The following is a 22,033-nucleotide window of genomic DNA, read 5'->3' on the forward strand; positions in this document are numbered from 1 at the left end:
AACATAAAGTACTTTCTCTAATTTTTCACAGTTGTAAGAAATTATATATACAAATGTATTTCCAAATTGCTGAGTATCCCTACACATACGGAAAGAAATAATGGGATGCTACTGCCAAGGAATAGGGAGACTGTGGTGGTTCATCCCAGAAATGTTGTACTGGTGGGCAGAGCCAGAGTGAGTGGAAGTCCTCAGTTGTGTAGAGTGTGCATTGAGTTGATATATGTCTGATCCAACTGAACCCATTAGGTGCATCATGTGCTGTGTGTTCTGTGAATGATCTTGTATTATATTAGCCTTGTGTTAGTATTCCTGTAAGAATAAAAACGTAACACTGCCAAACAAAGCTGTAACCAATTTCTAAGCAGGGATGACTATTATAGAAAAGTGCAGGAGGTGAGTTGTTATAAGTTATTTCAAACCCTTGAAATAAAACAATAAATAAAAACAAAATGAAAACCATGGTGTGAGTGACCTTCACTTGACTGCCAACCATCATTTCAATCAAGAGAGACTTAATTTAAAATTAAATGAAATGTATTCACATGTTGCACAATAAAGTTAGTCTTTGGCAATTAGACCCCATTGTGACATCATTTATTTTTTAGTGTGTAGGATGCCATTAGTGGTACAGTTATATCCCCCAATGGAGTCTAGACATTGGTGGTGGTGATGAAGAGAAATGCCTGAAGATCTGGATGGTGTGATGTGGAGCCCAACTGATGGTGGATGGAACTTTGGCTGCGATGTTAAGAGTACTGAACATGAATGGTATGAAGCGTTGCTACATTTCACTGAAAAGACAACAGACAGCAGTGGAGAACAGAACGGTTTTAACGTTTGACAGCAACTATGCTATTGGCTCAGGGAGATCGAGGCAAAATCAGATTGGATTAATAGAAAGAGTCAACGTCCATAGTCAGCTCATGAAATTTAAGTCTAAAAAACACACAAGAGATCTGGTTTTCCTATAAAATTCTGTGCATTCAGTTTGTGTATAAAGTGAATTTCACTTACACAGACCAAGCTAATTATCAATGCAAAGTAGTTTATTAAAATAATAAGTAAATATGAGGGCTGAGACAAAGAGGAGAGACTCACCAATACTGATGAAGAAACAAGAGACAAAAAGTTGGATGAAAAAACTCAATCTTTTTGTTCCTGAACTTAAGTTTGAATACTTCCTTATAAATAGTCAAAAACAATGTGGAAGGTTATAGTAAATCTCTGACTTTTATTGTAACAATACATACTGTTAAATTAATTTACTATGACCAGGGTTTCTGCGGGTCCTCAGAGTTACTCATTTAACTTGTTGAAACTTGCAGAAAACCTGTATAAAAGTATATAAAAGTATAAAATTTCAATATAACAATGTATCTAAATTTCCCTTCATCTATAAACAAATCTCTTGAATTTTAATAAATAATAAATTATGAATGTGTTATTACACCAAATATAGAACAATTTATTCAAGGAGGGATTAGTAATCCTGAAATGATGGTGACACCAAACATCCTGGGACCAATTTAAGAAAAGTCCAATTAGAATCCAAAGGTGGAGGTCAGATTGGTGGAGTTTGGTGTGTGTATCCTACCACAGCATCCTACATCAGATACACCGGAGGTCTGAAGTTGAGCTTGGAGGCGGACTGGCACGCAGACTTCCTGGCTCCTGGGCAGCATTGAAGACCGGCCTATCATCATCGCACTCTGCTGTCAGCAGCCACTCAAGCTCCAGAGGAACAAGTCCACGGAGCCGCGGTGGCTTGCCTCCACACAGCGACACATGATGTCACCATGCAGGGCTTCAGAGCGGGGCTGAGCCTTCCCCACAGCCCAAACACCCACCATCAGCAGAGGCTCCGAGAAGCCAGAATTACCCCCTGAGAGACGGCCTATGCCTCCCTAGAATACAGTTCACCAAAACCGCTGCAGACCACTCCCCTAACAGCTCACAGTGAGCATGATTTTTTTAACATGAAGGGGTAACACCTGGCTGGAACAGGTTGAAGAGTGAAACTTTTTTCAGATGTCTCCCAGTAATCACTCACTCGGTGACTTGCAGGTGTCTAGACAGGTTAAAGCTATTTTTGGTAGAAAAGTAAAAAGACTCTGGAATCTAGGTCCCAACAGTATACACTCTAGGTAGGTACTTAGATGTTAAAGGGACCAGGATCCCTCAAAGACTTCCACTTTCAGACAGAGTTAGCCTGGCTTTAACCTACCAGTGGTGGAGGAAGTTTTCAGAAAGTTTACTTTGGTAAAAGTAGCAATACCACCATAAGTAGTATGAACTACTCAAGTAAAGTAAATGTACCTGAAATTTGTACTTAAGTACAATACTTACAGTAAATGCACGTAGGTACAGACTATTCCACCACTGAACCTAGACATCTGGACTTCAAGTCACCAGTGGGCTACTTACTGGGTTGGTTACATACAGGATAACTGTTCTGTCATTTCAGGGAAATGCTGTAGAAGCAAAGTTAAATATGTAACCAGACGTCTGAAGAGCTTGCACTTCTCCAGCCCATCAGCCAGGTGATTGGCCTCCACGTCAACAGTATACCATCCCAGCAGAACTGAGACGGGCGGGGAGCCTCACAGGAAGCCTGACCACAGTCGGAAAAAAAAGATGAAAATGAAAGGAAATTAGCATCATGCATGTTGTCAGCCTGATCTGTGTAATCAGAATGTATCTGAGGGTCTGCAGAGCTTTGACCGGTGGTTTTGCCGCGGCCCGCCTCGAGCTTCAGAGCTTCAGAGCTGTCCAGGTGTCTTCTGTGGGAGTGTGGGAGATACTGAGGTGAATTTTTACAGGGACTTCTATTTATAATAACATAACACCTCAACATTCTAATTTATTCACACATACTGGTTATTGCATCATTGTATGACCCGTAGCTGTGATAATCTAATTCTGCATTCAATACTGCATTCTATTCTCTCCTTCTCTCAAATTCAAATTCAAACAACCTTCTGAAAATGAATGTTGCCAATAATGTTAATTAGTTTTCAAGTAAATTCACAGTACAGACACTACTAAAATCTAACCATGATCTTCTGGCTCACCTTCTTATTCTCGGCCTGTCCCTTTCTCTGGGACTTCTCGCTTGTCTCTCCTGCCAAAGTACAACAAATAATTTAGTAAAAATATATATAAAGCTTATTTGTTTCATCTTTATGTTAGAGTTTGGATTTGAATTATAGAAATGTCTCAAACATAAATTAAATGAAAATCTGTTTTACAATAACATATTTATGCAATAATAATACTGTAGGCTGTTATTACACTATGCGTTTGTGTTGTTAAATTGAGCATTTATGTTCCACTGTAATAACTAAGAACATAAACATCTGTGATAATTGCACTGTTTGAATTGGATCAGGTCAGCTTGTTTGTGTTGATCAGCGCAGGGACATCATGTCAATCCTGTCCTGGGCAAAGTGGACAGTACCTACTCTTCCTCTCTTATCTCCATCACCCGTCTCGTCATCTTGTCTTTTCACTTTTTGTCTCAGTGGGGAAAAAACAGGGTCAATTCATATTTATATGTAAATGTTAACGGCCTCCATTAAAATAAAATATACTGTATATAATACATAATAAGTGAAACATCTTCAAGATGGATGGTTTTCAGAGCAATATCTTAGTTTTTGAATCTCCAAAGGCTCCTAAATGGCACAAATACAGGTAGGCCTATACAAAATGAACTAGGTTTGTTTTAATCAACTAGGTTTTCTCTGATACATCCTGCCAAGAAGGTATGTCCCATCTTAAGAGAGCCTAATGTGAACACTTGTTAGGTTCATTAAGGACTGAAGGCCATTTTGTTATCTAAATAGCTGAGAAAGTGCATCTTTTTTAACATCTCCCTTGCAGGTTAAAATCCACATCTGAGAATTCTCTGAAGCAGGTAGATGTGTGTCCTTACCGTCGAACACAAGTATGAAACATCGCTGTTTCTCATGTATCACATGCCTTCCTGTTATTTATCAATAATCTCAGGCTTTTAATAAGGAATGGCCACTGTAGCATTCCTATCAGAAAGCTGACCCCGAGTTGAGCAGAGCCACTTTTATGATTTCCTCTAAAGGGTAAGCACTGTACTGTAACTGGGACGACTCTGCTCTGAGTGCTCTTTTCTGCCACTTGGATTGTCCTACAGTTGAACCCATCATACAAGGCACCAGGTAAGACAGGGAGTTCATGGTCTGACATTTATCATGTTTTATTTAAAAACTGAGATTAAACATTAAATCCTCTTCAAACCTTTTTCATGTGAGAGAGTGAGGAGAAGCTCCACTGTTGGCGATAGCGTCAATTCATCACATAGGACTCAGAATGCAGTTCACCTCAATTACCTGTCCAACATACTGTATTGCTGCTTTCTATCGTCAAGGAGTGGTGCCCGTCACTGTGTGCTGAAGAGAGACAAACAGTCAACAAATATGAAAAGTCTCAAAAGGAGCAATGACACAGCTTCATTTTGGAATATACTGTATCAAGCATTGTGGCGTGACAGCTTTCACAGTTGCTAGCTTTGAAAACAAATGCAGCCTTACACAAATCACTTTGGTTTGGGAATTATTTAGTTTTAATTAGTTAGGAACTTTCCCTTAAGTGCTGTAATCCAACAAAATATTTGCTATTGTGCAAAATATGGCTCAGAGACATAATTTACATAGTTGTCAACTGGCTAATTAAGAAATCAAATCAATAGGCCTGTGTGCATTTTAAGGTTCACCGCAGCGTTAAAGCACTTTGGTAGGGACAGTGGAAAACCACCGTCATGCAGTTGTCATTATACAGCTGTGCATTGAGAAACCCTTCAAAAGAATGAAATGAAAAGAACAAAACCACAAATCTTTCATGACCAAAAAACTGATCAAACACCATTTGTACCAAAAGACAGGATAAAAAAGCCTGTACGTACTTATTGGTGCAATGTCAATGTACATTGGTATATAATACCTACCCTCATAGTTGGTTATACTGTACATTAGCGCTGGGCAATATATCGATATTATATCAATATCATGATATGAGATTAGGTATTGTCTTAGATTTTGGAGATCGTAATATAGTGTTATGACACAAGTGTTGTTTTTTCCTGGTTTTAGAGGCTGCATTAGTGAAGTGATGTACTTTTCTGAACTTACCAGACTGTTTTATTATTTATCACGTCCACCTTCGTGATGATTATTTATCTAAAATCTAAATGTGAAGATAATTTGTGAAAGCAGTAATTGTTGACCCTAGAATATCGCCACAATATCGAGGTATTTGGTCAAGAATAATGTGATATCTGATTTTCTCCCTATTGCCCAGCCCTACTGTACATATAGCTGCTCTATGCATCACGGAGAAGTGTTTACCTTTTCCTTGTGAGCGGATGTGCACGTGTGTTTGTCAGTTTGTGAAGTGAACAAAATATGAGGGCGAGCCAGCGGGGAGCTGGTGTTGGAATGAACAGGATTGATGTGCTCACAGCATACGGCCTCGGATCCATCATTGGCTTGTCTAAACTGGGCTCCTGGGTGTATTCAGTGTGGAGTATACCTGCGGTATGCTGCCCTTTACAAGTCCCCGTCTACACAGGAGGCCACTGCAGAGGTCATTGTAGTAGCCCCACACACACACACACACACACACACACACACACACACACACACACACACACACACACACACACACACACACACACACACACACACACACACACACACACACACACACACACACACACACACACACACAGTTGCTGAGTAGAGGGCTTAATTAGGAAGAAAGCTGAAATAACGGGTGTTATTGGAACAGATTTGTTGAACGCTGTGCATCAGCTAACCAGCTGTGTGTGTAGACGCTGTTACGAAGCACTGTAACAGAACAGCTGTAGCACACATTTTCACTTTCAAGAAAATACACTACTTTTTCTGGTACCACACTTTGACAGCTTCTAGAAAAAAACATCATGCTGGAAACAGAAATTGTTCTATACTCACATGAACAGCGCAACAGTAAAGTGAACATTAGTAGTGTTATTAATAAAACACACAAAGTGAGGCATTTAGTAAATGTTTTTGCTAAAATCGTTGGTGCACTTTCTACAGTAGGCACTGCGAGTCTATTATGCTCAAAATTCATTAACCGATGCTGGTTCAGGTATTTAAATCTGAACCGCGTACCCTTGAGGCTCAAAGTCAGCAAATTCGCTTCAGGGTAAAAGTAAAAAAAAAAAGTGCTGTCAAGAAAGATGGAGCTGTGGCAGTCCACGCAAACTATATATTAATAGTACATGTTTTGATGATTGATTGGTTTCTATCAAGTTGAAAAATTTATTTAAAAAATGCACCTCATCAAATACCAAAAAAACACTTTACACACACACCACAGTAGCTACTGCGGTTCATTCATATCACAACCATTTCCTCTGGGGCTTTAAAAAAACTAAATATACAAATGAAAATCAATACCTCTTAGAAAGGCTGCAATCATCCTGAATATTAAATTGTTACATTTAAGTCAAGCGATGTCAGTCGTGTTTGTTTCCAGCGGCATGGCGCTGTCATTGATCCCTTCTGGTATTAAGAGATTAAAAGGTTCCCCGTCCTCTGCGTGTTGTTGACAAGCGTTCTGAGTCATTACGGCCATTAACATTAAGCTGGCTCATCAATAAGCACTTGGCTGATCCATCAGTCTTCCTCTGATGTAGCCCAGAGGACCCCACCGTAGGTCCCTGTCAGCTTCAGGAGCGGCGGCATGGGCACCCTTGATCTATCAGTCACCGCTCTCTCTCTCTCTCACTCACTCACTCACTCACTCACTCATTCATAGGCTGTGGTGTTTGGCTGACAGGGAGGATTCAAGTGTCACTGTAAGCCTCTACTGTTTAACGTTCTTTGTAGATGCTGCTTTATGTGTTAAGTGAGTGTAACCACTTCTGCTCGTCAGCATGTTAGGGTTTGTCAGTGCATTCTTTTTTGTTATTTTGGTGTGTGTTGATTTGATCATTGATGCCTTGAATGAATGAATCTGTGTGTGTGGTGTGTCAGGTATGTCAGTGTATGTCAATGTATGACAACGAGCAGTAGTCTGATGTGATAGGGTGCCACAGTGAATGGCAATGTCTCGACTTAGAAACCAGTGGGTCGTCTTTGAGAGGGAGCTTGTAAGACACAGAGCCAAAAAAGAAGACAGGACAAGGGGATGTACTGTATGTTGGTGGGTATTACAGTTCATCATGGAGGGCCTCTCCCTCTGCATGGTCCAGAGCACCCATGAGCAGCAGGGCTCCAGTAGTGTTGTCTCTGACAAAGATGATGAAGGGGTGATCAGCGTAGAACAGTTTGGGCTTTTCTATGTTCTCCTCCTCTAAATCCGCATCTCCTTTCCCAGCTTGAGCAGCCAGTTCAAGGGAAGCCCAATGGAGGACTCCACCCAGGTGGAGTTTCCCCTTGCCCTTGTCTGAGACCCTCGAGAAATCCGCCACCTTCTGGTCCCAGGCATCGGTCAAGCCAAGAGCAGACAACTGCTTCTGGAATGGGAAAACACAGAGAAATGGAATTTATAGACTACTCAATTCACCCAAAGCTGTGAGGTCATCCCATTTAGAGACATCCTGCAAGTGTGCTGATTAATTATGCACACAAGAAGCCCGAACAACAAGTGGGAGGGAACGCACATTTTAAAATTTCATGATGCTGTGACCCACAGAAGTGAGAGAAAAGCACTGCCCTGTCTAAACCTCGCCACAAGATTAACTAAAGTACACATAACACCGTCCAAAACAGTCAATCAGTAACTTTTCTAAAAGAGTTTTGATCATGTGTATTTACTTTCTATCCAAGAAATTTGAGATGGGAAGGAGGCTGACAGTTGCCCTTGTTGTGAGCTGGCAGAACAAGTGGGCGACAGGCAGCACAGGAGACGGAAGGAGGAAGCAGAGGATGAATAATTTAAGAGTGATGCCCCGTGACCTCAGCACCTCCTTTGTTTTGGCTCTGATATGAATTCCACAGCAAGTCGTCGTCATGACAGGTAGTTTATCCTCCCATGGCAGAGGGCCACTCACAGTGACAGGCTTCTCCAGGGGCCAGATGAGAGCATGTGTGGGTGTGAGCGTGCAACAGTGTGGACTTGTGTGTGGAAGTGCGGGAGGGCCACTGCTGGAAGAGAAAGTTGCAGAGGGAGATGATTGGGCAAAGATCTTGTTTTCTAGCATTCGACTGATTCAACTCATTACCTGCAGACGAGAAGTGTAAATCACTTGGATGAGTTGTCTGGGTAAATGTTAATACTCTGAGTGCTGCCTAACTCATTGTGGTTTTCTTTTCAAAACCACATATGTTATAGCTCAGTATAATACTGCATAATTCCTAAAACCACATGCTGATGGACAATTGTAGTAATCCATGTAGAATGTCTGCTTCTCTACTTAAAAATGTGGATGTGCATGCAAGAGAAAGTTAGTCTGGATTGTGTCAGCTTATACCTAAACATGAAATGAGTAGATGCACATACAGTTGTAGGCATCTGTCAATCTCATTCTAGTGTTTTCATGCAAAGCTCCTGTCTCTACACAGATACACACCTCCTGCCCTAATGCAATTCTATTGTCCTCATCCATTATTCCTGCACTCTTCCTCTACTCGCAACCACTACATCACTGTCTTTCTCTGCTGCTCTGCCACTTGCCTGGCATCCCCATCCCTCATTTGCCCCGCCCGCCTCTATTTTATCCCACTCTGTCTCTCTTTCTCTGCTTCTAACTCAGTCTTTTTTCTCCCCACCTCATCCTTCTCTTTCTATGACAGGCCTGCTCGGCCCGGTATACATCGCTTTCTCAACTTCTCCATCTCCAATCATTCCAAGGTTTTTCTGCTCCTTATCTAACGAGGGAACAGAAGCAGACGTACCCTGGTGGATTCCTAAGATTGTTGCAGACAAATGTGAGGAAAATCAGCTGTTTTTTCTCTGTACCAGCCATGTCCAGCCTTTCTCATTCTCCTCAACAGTATTTCAGGAAGATCCAGCTCATTTGGCCTACAGTAGTGCAGGTGCCACTATAGTGCCAACCACATGACCTAGCCTTCCTCTCTGACTCTCTTGCTCTGCTTGTCAAGGCAAAAGCTTTTGGTCAATCTTTTTGAAGCTATAACGCGTTTAAAAATTAAGGGATCCCGTAGCAGCACACTGGGAAACATACCAGGGGTGTTAGAGGAGGCTATGACGACCCTGTGCACCACATAAATGTGGCACTGCATTATATGGGGATAAAAGCCCTCTGGGAGGTGGTCTATAGCTGCCCTTTCTCTCTGAAGCACCACATGAATGTTGGATGGAACAGCACTGGGCGGAATGCTGATGCTTTGCACATAGCATCGCTTAGCTATTTGTCTGTGAGTGAGAGCCACAGGCATTGTCAGCTGGTGGTTTCCTCTTTGTGTGTGTGTGTGTGTGTGTGTGTGTGTGTGTGTGTGTGTGTGTCGTTTACTTGCCCTACAGCGGTGCAGTATAACCGGGCCTGAGGTAGCATGGCATCAACCCTCAGGCGTGCAGCACTCAGCATCACATTATTTCAGCTCGATGGTTGAGCCCACTAAGTAGCTTGTTGGGTGTACCTGTGGGGGTTTTAAGGGGATAGGTTGTGGCAGCCAAGACATGTTACAGATGTTACAGCTCTATCTGTGAGGAGTCACTGCAGCTATTGTTAAAAAGCAGAGCAGCCTTAATAATGACAATGGGGGGAAAAGAAAGATGAGAAGAAAAGCAGAGATCCAACAGGGAGTCTATTGCTAAACAGTGCTTGTTTTATATAAGCTACGGTATCCAAACTATGAGACTTGAACTGGGAAAAGACCTTAGGATGATTAAAATGTAGGAAAGACTACACACCACACATAACAACTCTCTCCACCAACATCAGATACATTTTTTCTCAACAGTCAAATATGGGCACTTAAGGAACAACTGAGTAAAGAAGACAACAGATTGAATAAAGACACTAGGTAACTGACAAAATCCCATGAAAAGCCTTGTATGGTTGTGTGTAGAACAGAATGTACTTGTGTAGCTATGTAATTATTGATTATAATCTGGCTTCATCATTTGGCCTACAAAATGTCATGAATTAGTAGAATTATTATCTGCTGGTCAATTTCTTCAATTCTACAGAACCAATTCCGGTTTTAAATATCAAATGTGTTAGTGTCCGGTAGCTGATTAGTTACAGTCCTTGGTAGGGACCTTTGTAGCATCCCCTTGTTTTTTTCTGCATCTTCTGAACCAGAAGGCAAGTTATTTTAATTCTTAAAACACCACACTATGATTTTATCTCACCACGGTCAACATCAACTGACGCTGACTTGCCCAATTAACTGTGATACCTACATTGTGACTATGATCAGTTCAACAATCATAAAACATTAGGGTTAAAATCTCCCTGCCCCCTGCACAGTTTACACCTCCAGTTCCCTCCGGCTTACCAATCACACCGGCCAAATGATTCTTTAAAGCTGTCGCCACCTTAAACAACAACAGACGTGTTCCGCTTGATTTAGTACTGCCCTTATATTCTGTGTGGGTGGTTTCAAGTATGTAGTACATGGCGCTGGCATCATCACAGCTCCATTTCATGGACACATTAGATGCACGCTTTAAAAAAATAAACTCTTTCTATTGGCTCTCTTGAGGCTTCAAAGCCTATCCATCTCTTTGAGTCTCATCAGCAATCCTGCTACTGGCATCTTATTTACATGGGCTTTTACCTCTTTTACACAATTACATCAATACGCTCTCTGTGTCATTCACTCGCTCACACATATACACATAAATCGCTTTTTTATTCCACAAGGCTATTTTCCAACAAATGAAAAAAGAAGCTTTCGCTTTTAGTGAGCTATTTAACAAACGGCCATGAAACCCATCTGATAAATTCATATGATGCAGGGCTGTGGTAGCTGGGTTAAAACAGCTGTCCCTTGACACTGTATACTGCAGAGTGTGCTCTTGTAAATATTTGATGGCCTTTTGACCTCATTAGCCGTGATTGAGTGAGCTCTCCGGTGCACACTCATATGTCTTAGTCACCGACTGGAGATACAGCCAGAATGGAGCTCACGCTCGACCATTAGTGTGTGTGTGTGTGTGTGTGGGCTGGTCAGCACGGGATCAGAGACAGAGGGAGAGGGAGGTTCATTCAGTGGCCTCTGGGCCAAGCTTGTTAAGAGGGTTCTCTGTCTCCAAATACAGACTCAGACACAGCGTGCCCTTAACCAGAGGAGAACTTCACAAATAGGGAGATGGAAAGAAAGAAAAAAGCAGAATTCTACAGATATTTATAGCTCTCTGTGACGCTTTCCACCTTGTCCCTAAGCAATCATTGACCCCCCTCGTCCTCCTCCACCTCTTCTGCTCACTTGCCTGCCGAATGTCAATCCTATTTAGGTCGGCAGAGCCAATGTGCGGCCGCTGACTGATGGCGTATTACAGTCACACGTGAGACCTACAAAAAGGAATTAGATCCCTGAAAACGATATGTCGAAGAGGACAGAGGTGAGAGAGGAAATGGGTGCGTCTGGATTTGGCAAATCCATGTAACATGACCCAGAGGTGCATGATTTTGTTTGGCCTCACACAGAGGACACTAGTGTTAGGGTTGATACAACACACACACACACACACACACACACACACACACACACACACACACACACACACACACACACACACACACACACACACACACACACACACACACACACACACACACACACACGCGCACACACGCACACGCACACACACGCACACACGCACACACACACACACACTCTCTTCTATTCGTCCAGATGCTGTCCTCTAATCTCAGGAGTCCATGGCTGTCCAAAGCACTGACAGACAGAGTGGTAAACAGTATTAACGCACGGTCATGAGCAATTATTTGCCAGACCCAATTGGAAAAATGATCGTCAGAAAAGATATGGCAGACTGTCGCTGGCCAGAGGGATTGGACAGACGGAATGAGCTTGGAGAGGGTTGAGGGCTTGTTCAGAGATTTAGCCCTTTCATGATTCCTCAACTGCACCTCTTTTTTCTTCAGAGAGCTAACGGAGGCCGACAGCTCTTGACGAGTTGGAGAAACAGAGGCCAAAACATTCAAGTGCTTGTCAATAATTAGGTCACACAATGGGAGCTACTTTTAGTTATTTACATGAATAAAAAGTTGTTTTTCTGTCTGGCAAACTCTTTCAGAGACTGAAGAGAATTTGTGCAACAGTACACTTCTGCTCTTTCCCTGGTAAACTTGTAGCTGTGTCAAAAGGAATGGTTTCAAGCTTCAGTTCTAGATTACAGCCTCTTCCCCAGAGTGTCCTGAGAATGTTAATGTCAAAAGCTTGTTTTCCAGGGCATGTCTAGCAGAGTAACATGGCAGCACAACTCTTCTGAGATGTTTGTTAAACTAGAAAGAGGCCAAAGTGGATTTCGTCAGTCCATGATGAGGTTACAATATACATCTACAAGGGACACGGTAATAGGTTCCAGTCCCTTGCCCCTAAGGAAATGGGTTTTACTGACATGCCCTCTGTATCTGTCGGGTTCAACAAATCTCTCTCTCTCTCTCTCTCTCAATGTTAGAAGCAAAGCGACTAGAAACATGCAAGAAGCATATGAGTAATTTGGTTTCCATTAAAGTCAATGTATGTACTTTCACAGACTGCGGAACGGCTGCGTCCAAACTCCGTCCCAGCTCCGGTGATCCGCTGCCCTTCGCAGCAGATACACAGAGCCTCTATTTTTGCCGGTTGCCGGAGAGCTCCGCAGCAATTCAGCACACGGCAGATGCATGACAGAAAGCTGAGCACAGACACAAAATATTTTCAAAATAAAATAGACCGTGCTCAGGGTGGCTCATAATTCCCTGCGCTACACCTTGAAAACACAGCGCAGAGTTGTTTCCCCTCTACACCTCTGGAGGGAAACAAATTGTTGTTATTTTTGTGGTTCCATTCTACAGGAATTTGCGAGATCTCATGGGTCCTCGAGACTTCGGCTGTCAGTCATGGACGCAGCTGTTCCGCAACAGATCCGGAACTGGTGGGTACTGACGGACGGCGGAGCACGGAGCCGACACGCAGCGGAGCTGATCCTCAGCCGTTCCGCATCCTGTGGAATTTGGGGGTAAGCTGTGGGATAGGAGCTGTTTCAACTTAAAGGTGCTCTAAGCGATGTTGGGTGACATTACTTCTAGTTGACGTTCAAAGTATTTTCAAACAATATGAGACTAGCTTGCCCCTCCCTCCTCCTCATCCTGTCCCCTCCCTTCTGTGCTTCAATGCACTAACCACCCACCCCCCCCCACCAAATCCTTCTTGTCGGTTATTGGCTGGAACGCTGGAACACTGTTTGTGTAAGCTTTGTGGTGCAGGTGGGCACAGTTTGTTTTTGTAGACCCTGGGCTGTCTACAGAGACCGCGTTTTTTACAGTGTGTTGTGGGGACAGGCAGCTCACGGATAGTGGTAAGATGTCGGCTTTATGTGACAACAAATGTTGCAGTCTAAAACACGCGTGACATCGCTTAGAGCACCTTTAATAGATAAATGATCCAGAGGTTGTATGACTCTACTTAATAATCACACAAAGACAAAATGAAAAAGGGATGCTTAAGGAAAATAACAAATTTGGAATTTCCGGCAGTTTTCAGCAAGCTATCTTTTCTTTGCATTCAATATAAATGCATTGTCTGTCTCTTACTGGTGGGTAACAGAGAGCACTGAATAATGCCACGGCATTGTCTTAAATACAAAGCCTTTTCTTTACCGTTTTGTTCACCTAAGCCTGCGTTTTAGCCAGTCTCGAGCTAGAAAATCTTTCCTTCACTGTCGTTCTTATTAGCAAAAAACGGAATACAAAACATTCATGTAGCAGCTTCACCTTTTGAGTCTGTGCAAGTTTAAATGGCAAACATTGCCCTTGGAAGGTCAAGTCAGCCGTCGTTAATTTACATTAAGTAACGAGAAAATTTCACTTGGTAGATTTGTCTGTACAAAGATCCTTTGTGAGGGAACAACCGCCACTTCGTAACACAACTGCTCAATCACAAGTGTTTCTGTAGTTCCAACAGTGTGACAATTCTTATCTATTAATCAACTTAGAGCTTTAGTGCATAAAATGTTATATTAATGAACGTCCATTTCATTCAAGTCATTGCCAAATGAGTTGCTACAAAGCTAATTAAGACTTTCAGCTCCAAACAGCTCTCTCTGTATTTCTCAGTATGGCTGTGCTCACAAACTGGTCCGCCGGCTTTTGTTCACAAAACCTCAAGTGAAGATAATAACCTCTTCTGAAGAGTCCATCATATTTTCTTAATCCTCCGTGTCCTCCTCGGTTTGAAGCAACTGTGTGGAGGAGGGGTGGGGGTGATGCATGATCACGGAAGGCTTGCGTCATGTTGATGCGCCGGCAGTGTTGTCATTACTTAGAATTCCTCATGGGGGAGACAAAAACTACGCACTACAGCTTTAATAGTTTTAACCAGCTCTTGAAAAATCAGTTGAGTCAATGACAAAACAATGACCGAGACATCCTTAGTGAGTTCATTATTTGGTCACTGCAAATAAAAAAAATGAACCTATAGATTAGAACTATGACTGCAACTAATGCCAGCACAATATGCTTAAAAAGGCAACTTTCTTTTTGCCATGTCCCACATCCTCAAAGATGTGGAGGCCTGTGTGATTGTAGTGTGATTGAAGTCTGTGCTCTTGCCCCACGCTATGAACCCAGTGGCCTGGTCAAATACGTGCTTTTACACTAGCTCGACAACTCTCCAACCTTTCAGTCAGCAGCCTGACACAGCCTCCGGTTTGACCTGTGTGAACCTTAACACGCCCCATGCACTCACATTAGCATCAGCAGCCACTAAGCTGCTGCCTGTCCGCCTGCTGCTCCTCCTGGCTTCCTTTCCTCTGAGACTCAGAACAGCTACCTGCTGGCTCTAAGGGCTAAGAGAAGCAGAGGTACAGGCAGACTACCAGCTGGGCTGTGGCATGACCTGTGTGCTCATGCAAAAGGGATGCTTCGGAAGTCCACCGAGGAGCTACAGGTCACGGTCATCCTGGGGCCCCTTTCAGCCTACGAGCTGTCAGGGTTTGATTCCCTGCTAAAGGCTGTTACAGCCCAATGCTGTGAGTACAGCTGGATGCCGACCACCTCAAGGGAAGGAGTGGCATTTGAACTCCCAGAGTCTGCATTGGATTGGATGGGGCAAGCCAGGCCACTGCTTCCGTTCTTAAGAGCACTAAAAAGGCAGAGGAAAAGAAATGTATGCAAAAAACAGAGGTCACAGGTGAAGAATGCATGGAGGACGACAAGAAAGAGGAAGAAATGACATGTGAGAATCACTGTGCTACATGGAGGCAGAGCAGCAAGGCACAAGGACAGAGAGAGCGGAGGTGACATATTCTCTTGAAGGGGAAGAAAAAGGTAACCAAGATAAGCAGAGTACGAGATGGAAAAAGGAGGTGGCTAAGACAGAAGCATAGAACAAAGAAGAGGAGACATGGAAAAACCAAAGACGGGGATGAAGAAGGCGAGGAAACAATGAGAATGATGACTGGATGTCTTGGAGGTATGAGAAACCATATCAGGTGAAGTGAAAAATGATGCATGTGGACATATGAAAGGAACGAAAGCTGGAAACTAGAAGAAGGAAGTACAATTTGCGGCTGCATGCACGGATCCACTCTGTCAAATTCCACTACTGTATTAAAAAGCTGAGAAATTGCTTCTCCACTGCACGTTTAATGTACTGTGTAGGCATATCACCTCAGTCCTCATAGTCAAATACAAGTGCAGGGAACGTGGAATAAAAGAATAAAGATTCAACAGTATTACTACCACAGAAACACCTGTGGATTAGAGTGCGGATCGGGCCGGATTTTTCTGTCCGAGCCCGGCCCGCGTCCGACAGAGCAGTAACCGAACCCGACCCGAGCCTGACAGGCATTAAGATATTTATGTCCGAGCCCGACCCTAGCCCGACACAGTTAAAATCGCATTTGTTTCTCATACTAATGACACATGTACGTTTGTTTGTGTGGAAAGCCCGCAGTTATTAAGCAATTGTAGGAAGGCATTCGGAAATGTCAACAGATGAGCGCTTCAGTGCACACGGGGCAACAAGCGCCATTACCTACATAATAAGCTTTTTTAAATTCAAAATGTTCAATGCCTTATCGCGCTGATGTGACCGAGCCCGACCCGAACCCGAGCATTCTTTCTAAAAATCTGTTCGAACCCTGCCCAGCCCGTCGGGTACCGTCGGGTCCCGTCGGGCTCGGGTCGGGTATCCATCCTCTACTGTAGATCCCCCTACAAAGAAAAAACTACAAATCCTGCTGCTAGAACAGATGAGGTGAGTCTGGAAATTAGGCCAATTCAAGATGGACTGTGTCTGGTGGGGATGGAGCAACTGGTTGCTCACTCTCACAAGGATTTGCCAGAGCCAGCCAAGGCTCTGGAGGGGGGAGGAATGCAGGAGCCACAGCTCAGGCAGCTGTGCTGTAGCCGTACACACAGGCAGCGCAGGGAGGAGTAAAAGGGATGCAACCACAGACCTAGAGGATGTACCTTGCTCAAAGTCATAACCCTGAAATGGAACAGGGTGTCACAGACGAGCTACCTTGAAGCCCCTCTGATCACATTCAAAGAGTTGTTCAGCCTATCAGGTGAGGATTAAGACATCAGTCTTTTATCCAAACATTTTAGAGCAGTCTGCATCAGCGATACCACTCTGCCTGCAATAAAAGTCAGGCATGATGTATTAGCCTGAACTATATGGGACCCAAAATATGGGAAATATACTATAAAAGGAAACAGAAAACATTAGACGGCAACCTCTGGTGTTGAACCATGAAGCCATTGGATTAGCCAACGTCAAGCACTGCCAAGATGGCGACGGCTGAGCCCCTGGGAGCTGCCCATTTTTAGCTTCATTTTGGCTCTTCAGAAACCTACGAATGTCGTCGCGGAGACTATGTCCATATTTATGGTATAGTCTTTGCTACAATAACGTACAGTAAGTTTAAACGTAACTTAAGTTTAACTACCTTAACTTTACAGTCATCATTAAAGTTTTGAGTGATCATTCATGCTATTACATATTATTTCAAAAATGCTTCACCAAATACAAATAAAATGTTGTTGTGCTAACCTGCAGACTGAGTGTGCTGGTGATGTTGGTCTTGGGCAGTGAGATGGACACACTGGTGATATTGGTCTTCTCCAGCCACTTGGACAGCAGCTCGAGAGTCAGAAGCTTCTCCAACCTCGCCAGACTCTGTGCATCATCACCACTTTGGTGTATTTCTTCCCCAAGAAGGTACGATGATCTGTGCTCCCCTCGCTGAACTCTCTCTCCCAGAGGCCTGAGCAAACAGCCAAACAAACACAGAGGACAGAGCCATTTTTAATGCAGAATTCCTGACATGGATAGGCTGTGAGAAAATACTGAATGATTGAAAAGAGGAGAAAAGGTGGACAGACACTAGGTTAAACAATGCCATGTTCATGAAATACATACAGACCTCATACACAGTGACACGGGCTGTCACTGCTCATGAATCATCAATATCTACTGGCCATTAAAAAGTGTCTACTCTTCTCAATGCTGAGTTGAGAGTGCTATACCGAGGCAGTTATGAGGTCCTTAAGGCCGCATCGTCCCATTCACTGTTCATCACATGCCACTTGGCCCTGCTAACCCCCCAGACAGCTGTCAATTTAGGAGAGTAGTGGAATTACTGTTGTAATAACCTCACAACACATTGCCAAAGCCACTGGCCCCTTCTATTGTGCAGGGGACACTGGGTGGAGTGAAGAGGTCGACAGATTATGAATTGTACTTATGTCACTCTTTGGGGAATGACACCTGGTGCCAGCTAGGGCTGATTATCAATCACAACACTTATGACACAAAACTAAGGTGCAAGAAGGTCAAGGAAATACAAATGGCTCATTTGCCCTATTGAAAGTCTAGAGACCAATTGCTCGGCTCTATTATTAAATACTTGCACTGGACAAAAGAGTGCAGAGCCTTCTATTCTCTATCGATAATCAGCTAGTCCCTTAAATGTCAAAGAATTGTGAAAAATACCTTTTATTAGTTCAGAGCCCAAGGTGACATCTTTAAATTGCTTGTCTAGTTCCCCACAATTGAAAATACTCTAAAATGGTATAAAACAGAGTAAAGCAGCTCTCAAATGCCAAATATTCTAATTTGAATGTTGGGCATTTTTCCTTAAACAGATTACTTAAAACTATTTAGTATTTATTATAGCTTGTTATCATATATGCAAACTTTTTTATTTTTTTATTTCTTTGGCATTTTAGGCCTTTTTCTATAGGACAGCTTAGACTTGAAAGAGGAGAGAGGGGAACGACATGCAAAAAAGGGCCGCATGTCGGAGTCAAACCCACGGCCGCAGCATTGAGGATTTAACCTCTATATATGGGCGCCTGCTCTACTAGGTGAAATAAATAAAAGTGCAGCTGAGGCTGATGAGATTTCATTACTTTCTGAAGTATTTCGTTGTTCACCAAAGTATTGGATACATTCCACCTGATGACGGCCCTAGATGAAAATCTAAGGGATAAACAAAGTTAATACAACTTATCCTGAGGGAGACGTGAACGTCTTTACCACATTTCATGGCAATCCATACAATAGTTGTAGAGATATTTCACTAAGAACCGTGAACATCAACCTGGTAGGATTTCTTCCCAACTCTACTCCCCTGGTGATTTCATCAGTGAAATTGTCTTCAAACTTTGGAAAGCTCCAGAGCCACACAAGACATTATACAACTGCTTTTCCAAGCTGACAGGTGCTGAACTAACTAAACTGAACTTGATGTGTAAAATTGGAGCTGCATTAAATAGTTTAATTGATTATAAAAGTGAATGTTAATTAATTTTCTGTTGATCAATTAATGAACAAAAATTACAGCACTAGGCTTTCCCAGAACCACCCAGCCTTAATTGGACCCCAGCCAATAACAAGTCACAGCAGAACGACATGTGATTCTCCCTTCCAGGCATGCTAGCGCAAGTCCCATTCGCTCCGCTTGCTACAGCATCAGAGAGTGAAACTTAATCGCGCTGGAATTCAAAAACAACTGGCTGAAGATTACCTGAAGTGGCAGCCGTGTTGTTGAGAAGATGTCGTAATGAGGAATAACTTCTCCACGGTGTGTGTACATGTGTATGTTGGAGTTGTATCGAGTAGGGACTTAATGACCTCACCAGCCTGTGCAACAGACTGTGGATCTCGGCGTGTGGGCTTGTGTCTAGACTAGCTTTGGGTTCGCCCTGCATCATCTTCTCTTTTGGGACAGCACTGCAGCAAGAGAGATCACTTGAAACCTGAATCCATTTATATCAATCAACAATAAACAATGAGACAACTGCACAGCTGAGAACTCCGATCAATCACGGACTTACCAATTCATAAAGTAAATTTAAGGCAAAACCCAGAGAAGAATCAATGAGACCTACTGCCTCCCTCTCCTCCCTCATCAACCTTTGATTGCAAGTAGTTGCCGTATTTCAGAAGCTATTATCAGAGGTAAAAATATGTGGACTTGTTGTTCTGTCCCGCCATATCCATCTTCTTCTCGTTCCCCATGTTGCTGTGTTATCCTGTGTGTAAGTTTCTCTCAACAGTTTTTTTTCACAATCTTATTTTTCTTCTTCCATCTGCAATGTTTGTTTGCCTAAAACAGGAACAAAGCCTGAATTAATTAACCAGTGTGGACTGGAACTCCCAAGGTAGGCCTTTTACATCCCTCCACTATGTCTGTCAATCTCTTTCGCTCTCTCAGCAGGCCACCCTCTCTTTCTTTCCTTTTCTCAGTTTTCGCTATTTACTTGCATCTCTTTGCCCCCTTCCCACCCAGACATCTCTCCCTACACTGCTCATTCTTTTTGCTTTTAACAACTCTGCACTATAAACATGTTCCACTACTAATTGCCCCTGACCTTCCCTTTCTCTGAATGCTGTGTACAGCCCAGGGAAGGAGGGACCGCAAAGAGCTTTTTTTAATTCTCCCCTTCAATGATTAACTAAAGGGGACGACAGCGAAACCAACAGAAGTGGGAAAAAAAAAAAAAAGCAGATGCCTATCATGCCAAAAAAAATCCCAGCACCATCTCTAAACCATTACATTATCACACATTATGAATTGTGTGAAATCAAAGACAAATAAAAAAAAAAAAGTTACAACAAAATAAAGGCAGCAAGTACGAGCGAGAAGCAAACTATCGACCACTTGTGAATTATGAATCAAAACTAAAGGAATCCAATTTTAGGTAATCTAATTTATGTGCTGCAATCTGCTGTGTAATCTAATTTGTATATTTTCTCCACAAAATTAATGAACCGACTAACGAGTCAAAACATAAAACAGAGAAAATTAATGAAATTGCTTATCAATGTATAGTCTGTCAGAGAATGTTATTTTCAAAAGGCTGTCTATCTGTTGGCAACTGGTTTTTCACTTCAGCCGCCGTGCCTTCTTTGCACATAATAAAAAGAATACCTGCAGGAGGAAACAGAAGGGATGGAGGCAGATAGAAGCAGATAAGGATGTGAACACGAGACACGGGAAGAAGAGGAGACGGGGTAGATTAGTCACATGATAAACAATGACAAAAGCATAAAAACAGAGACAAACGCCACAAAAAAAAGTGAAATCAAAGGATATGTTTAACACATCATCATCTTTTGTGGCGACTGCAAACAAAAATGACATCAGCAGGCATGTGAATGTTGGCTTTGCTCTGAGAAAAAGAGAGATGGCACTGTAGATTGTAGTCCTGAAAAGTTGTCATGAAAATGGAAAATGGGCCACTTGCTATTTAATGAACTAAAATCCCATATTATGCTAATTTACAGTTTCATGCTTGTATTTTGGGTTTCTACTAGAACATGTTTACATGCTTTAATGTTCAAAAAAGACAAACACCTTATTTCTCAAGCTGTCTGTAACGCTATGTTTTAGCGCCTGTCTCTTTAAACCCAACGCCCCCCAAAAAAAGACCTGCTCTGATTGGTCAGCATCTCTGGATCATGCATCTGTGCTCTCCACGTCTCCGTACCATCATTGCAGCCGGGGAATGACTATAACAGGACTGTAGGGCCACTTTAACCAATTTATAGTAAAGTTGTGACATTGCAACTGTTCAGAAGTCCTGACGGCTCGTTTAAAGGCACCGTTTCTGAATACGGGCCGTGTGCATTTCTCGTTTTATTACTTTCACAGTGTTTATATAGCATCTCAAATTGCTTTATAATTAAAAAAAGACATGTAAATCTCACTTTTTACAATATGGGACCATTGAAAAGGCACAATGAACTTCAGATTGTGAGATTGCATGGATATGTTTTTGGGATGCAACTGTTATATCACAGATGGAGCTTTTTGTACCGAAACAGTGACTAGTTTCCTCCACTGCAGCCCGTCACAAAGAACAGATCTGAGCCAAGCTGTGCCGCTGCAGACTTGGAGCGCTCTAAGCACAGATGTTAGGCATGACACCGAGGGAGAGAGTCTGGACACTTGTTACTCAATTATTTAAGATGACACATCACCCCCCAATGGAAGATGAATACGCTCTCAGTGATAGACCCCAGAATCATCCTTTATCCGCTGTGTCCACCAGCTGGAGTCCAATGCATGCACACACAGGAACAGACATGTACACTGCACACAGGTGGACATGCTGGCACACAGTGTAGTGGGAACACTGGCATAGAGCCTCTCAGTGCTGTCTGAGAACACTGAAAACAGCACATAGGCATGCCATATTAACATTCTAAAACTTCTCATTCAGTGCAGCAAACAACATCAATAAAGAGACTTTGCATGGTTACAAATGACTCCACAATTACAAAGCACACCTTCTATTTGAGCATTACTAAGTCCAGTCTAGCTGCTATGTTACGTATCTATATCCAAGCAGTTATGC

The 22,033-nt window shown here is 42.7% G+C and overlaps 1 protein-coding gene across 1 annotated transcript in view; it reads right to left on the reverse strand.

The window, feature by feature from the left end:
• Nucleotides 1–6,097: 6,097 nt before the first annotated feature.
• The window catches only part of LOC116707383 (serpin H1), a 17,553-nt gene continuing 1,617 nt past the window's right edge, over nucleotides 6,098–22,033 (reverse strand). The window contains 3 exon segments of the mRNA XM_074783891.1: nucleotides 6,098–7,540; nucleotides 17,220–17,344; nucleotides 17,347–17,433. Of these exon segments, the coding sequence (XP_074639992.1) occupies nucleotides 7,235–7,540; nucleotides 17,220–17,344; nucleotides 17,347–17,433 (518 nt within the window). The 3' untranslated portion in view covers nucleotides 6,098–7,234.

This window comes from Etheostoma spectabile, chromosome 19 (genome assembly GCF_008692095.1).
Source record: "Etheostoma spectabile isolate EspeVRDwgs_2016 chromosome 19, UIUC_Espe_1.0, whole genome shotgun sequence".
Classification (NCBI taxonomy): Eukaryota; Metazoa; Chordata; class Actinopteri; order Perciformes; family Percidae; genus Etheostoma; species Etheostoma spectabile.